At 56.6% G+C, this 9,055-nt stretch overlaps 1 protein-coding gene across 1 annotated transcript; it reads left to right on the top strand.

Moving 5' to 3' along the window:
• The first annotated feature begins 245 nt into the window (after positions 1 to 245).
• On the top strand, positions 246 to 6,981 carry Thpo (thrombopoietin). The gene is made up of 6 exons (XM_048345868.1): positions 246 to 1,349; positions 2,649 to 2,810; positions 3,049 to 3,176; positions 3,525 to 3,611; positions 6,107 to 6,274; positions 6,454 to 6,981. Exons 2-6 carry the CDS (start codon positions 2,798 to 2,800, stop codon positions 6,979 to 6,981), a joined length of 924 nt encoding a protein of 307 aa, XP_048201825.1. The 5' UTR covers positions 246 to 1,349; positions 2,649 to 2,797.
• Positions 6,982 to 9,055: the final 2,074 nt, after the last annotated feature.

Below are 9,055 nucleotides of genomic sequence, written 5' to 3'. Positions count from 1 at the left end.
CGGTGCCTCCTGGGTCTCCCCCTCCCCTCCCGGCTCGCTCCCGTTCTAGACTCCTCCAGGTCGAGGACCGAGCCAGAAACAGGCCGCGGGTCCCCTCTGTGGAGTGACAGCCGTGCCCTCCCTCTAACCTGCCCTGGAGCCCATCCCACCAGCACCCCGCATCCGAGGGACCCGGCCCGTCCTCACCCTCCTTTGTCCGGGCTTTCGGCTCGTGCCTCCCTGCCCCTCCCATCCCCTCCATCCTCCCCGCTATCCCGCACCCTCCTTTCCTAATCTCGGGAGGCATCTTGCGACTGAACTGGAGAATTCCGGGATCTAGGCCATACTCCTTCGCAGACAACCAGCCCATCCTTGCGAGGAGGCACCGGAGAGCGCCTAAGGAAGAACGGGGGGGTGGGGGGAGGCAAGGTCAGTCCAGGAGGCCCAAGGACAGACAGGCTATGGGGGGACTGGGACCAAGGGGGGGAAAGCGAAGGAGCTGCAGCCAGGGCCAGAGGAAGAGGGGGGCCAGCACGGAGGTATTTGCGGGGGAGGTTCAGCAGCTGTCTTTCCTAAGACAGGGACACATGGGCCTGGTTATGGCTCTTGTCACATGGAAAGTGGTTAGAATGGAAGAGGGCAGGAGACAGGGCAGGCCGGCGCAGAGGTAAGCAGGGGTAGCGGTCCCCAGCCCCCAGGGCCGCAGCAGAAGAGCTCAGGTTAACTCAGCCCACGCCTGCATCCTCCGTGCCCTCAAACTATCTGCGCCTTTCCCCGTGACAGGATCCCGGACCAGGTCTTTCTCTGACACAGGCAACAGCGGGTTTCCACTTGGAAGGGGGAAATGACAGGAAAGGGACTCCCTGAGAGAGCACCAGAAATTAAGAGTCTCCTTGGATTTCTGCAACAGGTGTGGTGTCCAGGTCAAAGAAATGTGGATAGCCAGGAACTGAAAAATCCCACCAATCTAACCTAGGACCTCTGTGTCTCTTCCCCCAAGAACGAACATGCCTTGCCAGATTTCTCCTGTGATTCTCTCCCAACTGTCCTCCAGCTAGGTCCCAGGTTCCCATCTCCCAGACAGAGATAGACTCCTAGGTAAATCCTGCCCGTGGTGTGCATGGGTGGAGGACCAGGGCTCTGTTAGTGGACCATGGTCCAGCACCGGTAGGAAACATCGTCACTTCCGGGGGCCTTCGCCAGTGTCTAGTGGCTCTCTGCTCTCTGATTGGGCAAAAGTGGCCTGGGCAGGCGTCTGTTCCCACTGCAGTGGAGGGGCTGCGCCCCAACGCATGTCTTCCTACTCATCTGCCCCCCCCCCCCGAGTGCTGGCCTGCTGCGCACCTGGGCGCCGGAGCCCTTCTCCCCGGGTGAGTGGCACGCAGGGCCTGGGGCTCCCGTGAGGGGACGGTGGGAAGGACAGCAGAGCAGAAGTAGGCTCTCCGCGGGGGGAGGGGCCGGCAAACTGGAACCTACAGGCACTGACCTTTGTCGAGAAGAGTGGAGCTTTCCCAGAATGGGAGGAGCAGGGCAGAGCAGGGGTAGGGGGTTGGGTGCTGGTTTCTGAGCCACTGATCACAGACTTAGTGGGACACGGCACCGTCCGGGCCGGCTCTAGGGAAAGGAGACATGGGCCTCTGGAGACAATAAGAAAGGAGATGTGTGTGGAGTTCGAGAAACCAGTACCAAGGTGGACGTAATGCTCACGTCTGTTCCCACCTGGCCATTCCTTGCTCCTTTCGGGTTCTGGTTGCTGGGCCTGGGGAAGCTGTGTCAGGCAAGCCAGGATACAAGGAGAGGGTTGGTGGGAGGAGGGCTCATGGATGTTGACAGACCTACAGGAAATCCCAATATTGAATCAGGTGCAGGCCTCTTTGCACAACTTGTGAAAGGAGGAGGAAGCCGCGTGGGGGGTCCTGGGAAGGAACCGGAAGGGGTCTGCAGAGGGGGCGGGGAAGCAGGTGCGGCTAGGAGATGGTTATGTCGGTGCCGCGTCTGGAGTGGAGTCAACTTTGCACGGTGGGCATCCCCTCGCCCAGCAGGGGCCGGGTCCTGGGCCCTTTGCCTCAGGAAGGAAGTCCTGGAACAGTTGGCCCATCTTTTTGACTTGGATTACAGGGTAGCTCAGAACTTGGAGGCTTTAGGTGTCGAGTAAATAGGGAAGGGACGGGAAGGTGATGTCTTTCACGCCACATGTTAATCCCTGCCCCTCTGGGGGTCCCATTTCTATCTGTGCCCAATCCGCCTCCTCTCCGCCCCTCCCCGGCAGCGAAGCCGCGCACATCCGTGGGCTGCGCATGCCCTGTGACTCCCCATCCTAATCCCACGTCCATCCCGACTCCACGCGCCTCTTCAGCTTGCGCCACCCAGTACCCCCCTTCCCTAGACTCAGCCCCGGGGTTCTCCCGCCCTTCCACCCAAGCTGCTCAGAATTTGGGGCCAATTAAGATGTGTACGCACGCTTCTCCTGTTGAGCTCCTCTCAGGAGGGTGGAGGGAGTATGAGAGTCACCAAAGCGCCCACACAAGTCGAAGACTCCGTCTGCCACAAGCCCAGGGAAAGCTGGGAGCCGCCGGAGCTTCGGTGGGTCTGGGCTGGCCCGCAGCTCGAGGCCTGGTGACATCCGTTCTCCTCTTGGGGGACCTGCTCACCACTCCTGTCACTTTCAGGATAGACTCCAGACCCTCTTCCCCGGCCCACCTGTGCCCACCCTACTCTTCCCGGAAGCCCAAGGGCCGAGCCGCCTCCATGGCCCCAGGAAGGACTCAGGGGAGAGGCCCCACCCAGGGAGCCGCTGCAGACAGACATCCTGGCCAGAATGGAGCTGACTGGTAATAAAACACTTGAGGGACTAGGGCCAAATGGGAATATGGCAGGGGGGAAGAGAAAGGAGGCATGCCGCGCTGGGAGGGGGAGGGGAGGGGGGAGGACGCCACCCAATCTCCCAGGAATACAGGGTCTGTCTAAGCAGAAGATCCCCCCCCCCCCATTTCAGTGGGAATTCCTGGATCACCGGATGATGGTTTCTTCTTTGTTCCCCGCCCCCAACCTCACCTGTCCTCACGGAAGAATTGCTCCTCGTGGTCATGCTTCTCCTCACCGCCAGACTAACTCTATCCAGCCCAGCTCCTCCCGCCTGTGATCCCCGACTTCTAAACAAACTGCTCCGAGACTCCTACGCCCTTCACGGCAAACTGGTGAGCTTCCCCAAGCACTGCCCCTCGCGGCCCTCCTGACCGGTAAGGACGTTCCCTCCCATCACTTCCTCTCGTCCCCAGCCCATGACTCTTCTCCCAGGGTGATCCCAGCTCCCGGGCAAGAACTGTGATTTGCACGAGTGGCCCTTTTAGAAGCTCCAGTATGATTACAGTGCTCACAGGAGACTATCCCGGTCACATCCAACCGCCCCAGTGGACTCAGACACTGCATGGCCGGCCTGGGGTTCACTTACTCAGGTTCAAAGTCAGTCTGGACTTCAACTGTTAGAAGCTACCAGTTCCCTTCTATCTCAGCCCCTTTCTTCCCCTACCCATCGTTCTCCACAGAGCCAGTGCCCAGACGTCCGTCCCTTGTCCACACCTGTCCTGTTGCCTGCTGTGGACTTTAGCCTGGGAGAATGGAAAACCCAGATGGTAAGAAAGCCATCCTGTCACTGTGGCGCGTGCCTGTGATCCTAGCCACACAGGAGGCTACGATCTCTGCATCACAAAGGCCAGCCCTGGTAGACAAGTCCACGAGACTCCTACATCCAATTCATCCGCAAAAACTTGAAAGTTGGAGGCGTAATTCAAGTGGTAGAACACAAAGGCCCACCAGGAAGGGGTGCTGTAGCTCACGTGGTAGAGCAAGAGAGCTCAGGGACAGCATCCAGGCCCTGAGTTCAAGCCCCATGACTGACAAAACAGCAATGACAAAAAGGCCCACCAAATTTGTGAGGGTCTAGTGCTTGTGCCTGTGTGTGCACACGCACGCGCAAACACAACCTCAGTCAATCATGCACTTGCCAAACATACTCAAAAGGACCTGAGGTCAATCTCCAGCACCACAAAGATAATAAAAGAAGGGGAGAGGAAGAGCAGGGAGGGGAGAGGAAGAGAAAGAGGACAGAGACACAGAGAGAGACAGAGAGAGAGAGAGAGAGAGAGAGAGAGAGAGAGAGCGAGCACGCGAGTGAACGCTAAGCGATGTGGTGGTCATCAGGTCTCTACAGCTTCCCACAAACCTTTCAAAATTCTTTATTTAACTCCCTAAAAATATCTTAACTTCACTTTGGCTCTGCTAACCCAATCTATGATGATATTTTAGGGATAAGAGAATAGATTTGAGGCTCAATATTTCAAATAAATTCTAGGTTAAAACCATAAAAGGCTGGATAGAAACCTTTGACCTTTCATGCCAACTTCTGATCTGCAACCCGCCATCCATAGATGACCCAAATCTGGGAAGTATCACTAAAATAACAAAGGCCAGAATTAAGATTCAAATCAGTACTGGTCTTCGTAGCACCTGTCTGTAATCCCAGAACTAGGGAAGCGAACGCAGAGGATGCAAGTTTAAGGCCCGCCTGGGCTGCACTGCAAGTTCAGGCCAATCTGAGCTATAGTGCCCCTACCACAAAAACAAGCATGACCAGGGATAGCGCCATAGCAAAACAGTTGCCAAACATGTGCAAGAATATGGCTTCCATCCCAGCACCACATGACAAAAACAAAAACCAAGGTGAAATTTAAGAGTGATGTATATATAATTCTACATGTGTAATTCCTATTCCAGTTTTTAAGCCACGGCACGTTGATTTCCTCCTTTAAACTTCTAGCTCTCGTACTCCCTACCAAAAAAGATTTGGGAGTATTAAATAGACCTTAAATTTAGTATGTAACATATTATTGAAGCAGCTACTTTTTAAATTTAATTTCATTTTGTTATAAAGGTGATGTACCGAGGAGTTACAGTTACAAACATTTCTTGTTGAACATTGTTACCTCCTCCCTCATTTTTCTTCCAATCCACCCCCCCCCCAAGCAGCTACTTTTCTTCATTCTCTTCCCCCATCTCTTTCTTTCTCTCCCTGCATTTTTGTAGTGCTAAGGATAGAACCCAGGGTGTTAGGTGTGCCATGCAAGTACTCTACCACTGAGCTACAGCCCTGGTCCTAAAGAAACTACTTTGACTGCTTTTGATGTTCAACATCCACATTAGAAAAACATCCCTATAGAACTCTATAAGAAGTATTGGCCTGAATAGTGGACATCTCATTCCTCTTGAGACATATGTTAATTTCTTAGGAGGAACCACATTCAATTAACATGTGTTCAGAAGCAAGCAACCTGAACAGTAAGAGGCCGGAAAATGTGTTGTACAAGGAATGGTTGAGAAAACAAAGCCCAGGGGCTGGGAATATGGCCTAGTGGTAGAGTGCTCGCCTCGCATACATGAAGCCTTGGGTTCGATTCCTCGACACCACATATACAGAAAAAGCCAGAAGTGGCGCAGTGGTTCAAGTGGCAGAGTGCTAGCCTTGAGCATAAAGAAGCCAGGGACAGTGCTCAGGCCCTGAGTTCAAGCCCCAGGACTGGCCCAAAAGAAAGCTGAAAACCTATCTGATTGGCTTGGAGAGATGAGGTAGACAAGAAGTGCTTTCACCAGAGACCCAGACACCTGCTAGGAGGAAGCAGTCTCCTGTGCCTAAGATCCCTGCAATCAGGTGTGCGAGGGCCACTGGCCCACGGGAGAAAGGCAGCCCCTATCAACTGCTTCTATTTCCAGCCAGGAGTCCCTGCCCTTCCCTTTTATGATCATTATGGTTGTTTTATCTTTACATTTAACTTAAAACGCTGTACCACTGACTCTGTAACACTAGAGCCTAGAGCCACAAACTATCCTCGGGCAGAGCTTCCTGACTGGAAGTCAGTGTGACCAGGCTGGGCTGGCCGACGCTGGAGTTATTGAAGCCGAGGCCGATGACCAATCGTCGGGAGACTGTGAAAGAATTCCTGTGCTGGGTGGGACCGTGGTCCTGTCCAATTCTCGGCTCCTATGATTCATCCTGTTGGCTACTCCTGAGGGCACCCCACCCACTGTTAGCACACGCTCTGAAGCCCGGCCGTTCTCCGTCCATCTTTCCCAGGAGCAGAGCAAGGCACAGGACATTCTGGGAGCAGTGACCCTTCTGCTGGAGGGGGTGATGGCAGCCCGTGGACAACTTGGTCCCACGTGTCTCTCGTCTCTCCTGGGACAGCTTTCTGGACAAGTCCGTCTCCTCCTCGGGGCCCTGCAAGGCCTCGTCGGGACCCAGGTAAGTCCTCAGCGAAGGAGCTCAGGAAACTGAACTCCGTTTCTGAAGCGTTGAGGAAAGGAAGCGGTCCCGGGGTGCCCCGTCGCCCCATCAGGTCTGGAGGCTGCAAGCACGTTCGTGCGGTCAGGGAAGGGCCGCGGGGGGCTGCTCGCTGGCCTCAGCCCGTCCTCCGCCTGCAGGCTCCTCCCCAGGGCAGGACGGCCGCTCACGAGGACCCCGGCGCCATCTTCCTGAGCTTCCAGCAGCTGCTGCGGGGCAAGGTGCGCTTCCTGCTGCTGCTCGCAGGGCCGACCCTCTGCGCCTCGCCACCCCCCGCGCCCCACACGCTCCCCAACAGGACGCTGGGGGCGCTGGAGACGGCCGTCCGTGCCTCTGCCAGAACCACTGGCTCCGGACTGCTGAACCAAACCTCCAGGGCCCCACATCGGACCCCGAACAGGACGCACGGGCCTCTGCACGGAACTCGGGGACCCCCGCCCGCAGCCTCCGCCCGGCCCCCCGGAGCTCGGGACACAGGCTCCCTGTCCCCCAGCCTCCAGACTGAGCACCCTGCGGGGCAGCATGCTCTCCTCTCTCCCTCGCCCACCCCAGCTTCGCCCCCGCTCCACCCCGTGGCTCCTGACCCTCCCGCGCTCCCCCCCAGCTCCCCCAGCCCTCTCCCCCTGTCGGCCCACCCTCACCCCCAGAACCGCTCACGGGAAGGATGAAGCCAGCACCCAGCACGGCCGGCCGCGGAGAGACGGCCGCGCCGCAGCAGATGCCCGCTTTCACCGGAGCCCAGCGCCTTGCAAAGGACGGACGCACGACGGAAAGGGACTGTTTGCACTGTACAGCAGAAAACTTCAGAAGCTATTTTTGTAAAATTATTTCCAATATTCATCAGAGCAGCTAGTTATCTGTGGTCTATTTTCTGTATAAATGTACAGATCACTAAGGTTCTCTATGCTCTGATTCAGCCGAGTCCAGGCCCGGCCTCTGCAGCGAGGAAGGGCTGTTTGCCTCACGTCCAGTTTAAGGCCTTGCGCGGTTCCCATGCCGTTCCCTGTCACTCCGTGAGCGCCTGCGTGGCCCTCTGTTCTGAAGGATAGATAAACGAGCAGCAAGTGTCAAAGGCTGCTGCTGGAGCTGCAGGGACCGGCGCAGGAGCTGGAGACGGGAGGGTGGAGTTTGAGGTCAGCGAAACCCTAGAAAGAGGAGAGAGAGACCCCGCGCAGAGGGCACGCTTGAGCCCGTGAAAGAACGAGAGAGCCCACAGCCACGCAGAACGCCGGCAGAACATGTTCCCCACGGGGCGCTCGGCCCCCCGCCCACCCGAGAGCGCGCGCCGCGCCCCCAGGTGAGGCCGCGAGACCCGCCGTGGATGGCACAGCTGAGCAAACAGCTCGCCCCTCGCGGCTCAGCGGGCAGCCTCGCCCGGCCGGGCCCCTGCCTCCCCCCTGCGGAGGCCCGGGGAAGCGCAGGCAGGGCCACGGACGGGGCTCCCGCAGCCCACACCGCGGGACGGCCAGCACCGCGCGAGCTGAAGCTCCTGCCCCCGGGCGCCCCGAGGAACCCCGCCAGCCCCGCCGGGAGCGCCGTCAGAGGCGGGCAGGCGGCTGGGGCTTCGCAAATGGGGCCCGGGCGCTAACACCACAGGTCGCCGCAGCAGGGTGAGCGGGAACAAGGCAGAAAGGCGAGACGTGCCAGGACCCCAGAGTTCCCCACAGGGCCACCAACTGCGCAGGGCACTTGAAGGCCCACAGGGCGAGAGCCACGAGCTGTATGTCGTGTAGGAACTTAAAAAAAAAAATGCTTACGCAATTCTGCAAGACAGGTATTATCCACCTTGTATTCTGCAAATGAAGCAACTGAAGCCCAGAGAAGCCTAGTCAGCCCACCGTCCGTAGCAGGGAAAGGAACAGCTTTGGGTGACTCACTGTCAACCCCGTAAGCTCCCCAGGGTGGGGTGACATGCAGCGTATCCCCAGGGTGGGGTGACATCCAGTGTATCCCCAGGGTGGGGTGACATCCAGCGTATCATCCGCTGATTCTACTTCCCACGAAAGACCGCCAAGCCCCAAGGGACTAAATACAGACACTACTGAAGAACTCTGAGTAGGAAAAGCAAACGCGTTGGTAGGAGGTGACCATTGCGGACATCTCCATGTGTTCCTCCTCCTGAGCACAGAGGAAGAATCCACAAATGCACAAAATGCAAGGATTTCAGATGTCCAACTCTCAGATGGGAAAGAATTACTTTATCCATACTAAATTTCCAGCTGAAGCTAAGGGAGAAAATAACAAGTGGAAATTGTTATTTATTCAAATACTAAGTAGGTTAAAGTCAAGCACTGGTGGCTCATGCCTGTAAACCTTCTCAAGAGGCTGAAATCTGAGGATGACAGTTTGGTGGGGTTTTTTTGTTTTTGTTTTGTTTGTTTGTTTTTTTGCCAGTCCTGGGCCTTGGACTCAGGGCCTGAGCACTGTCCCTGGCTTCTTTTTGCTCAAGGCTAGCACTCTGCCACTTGAGCCACAGCGCCCCTTCTGGCCGTTTCTATATATGTGGTGCTGGGGAATCGAACCCAGGGCTTCATCTATATGAGGCAAGCTCTCTTGCTACTAGGCCATATTCCCAGCCCCGAGGATGACAGTTTGAAGTCAGCTAAGGCAGGAAAGTCTGTGAAATTCTTACCTCCAGTTAAACTATCGAAAAGACTGGAAGTGGAGCACTGATACAAGTGGTAGAGCACCAGCCTTAAGCAAAAGAACAAAAGAACAGTGCCCAGGCCCTGAATTCAAGCC

Source organism: Perognathus longimembris, chromosome 5, assembly GCF_023159225.1.
Source record: "Perognathus longimembris pacificus isolate PPM17 chromosome 5, ASM2315922v1, whole genome shotgun sequence".
NCBI classification, from domain to species: Eukaryota; Metazoa; Chordata; class Mammalia; order Rodentia; family Heteromyidae; genus Perognathus; species Perognathus longimembris.
Note: the sequence above shows the minus strand (reverse complement) of the source record. Positions and strands in the feature narration are given on the sequence as shown.

Bases quoted from the DNA above. Each gene is read 5' to 3' on its own strand.
- Thpo (XM_048345868.1), top strand. The intron at 3,177-3,524 runs GTGAGCTTCCCC...CGTTCTCCACAG, and splicing joins ACGCCCTTCACGGCAAACTG to AGCCAGTGCCCAGACGTCCG. The intron at 6,275-6,453 runs GTAAGTCCTCAG...CTCCGCCTGCAG, and splicing joins AAGGCCTCGTCGGGACCCAG to GCTCCTCCCCAGGGCAGGAC.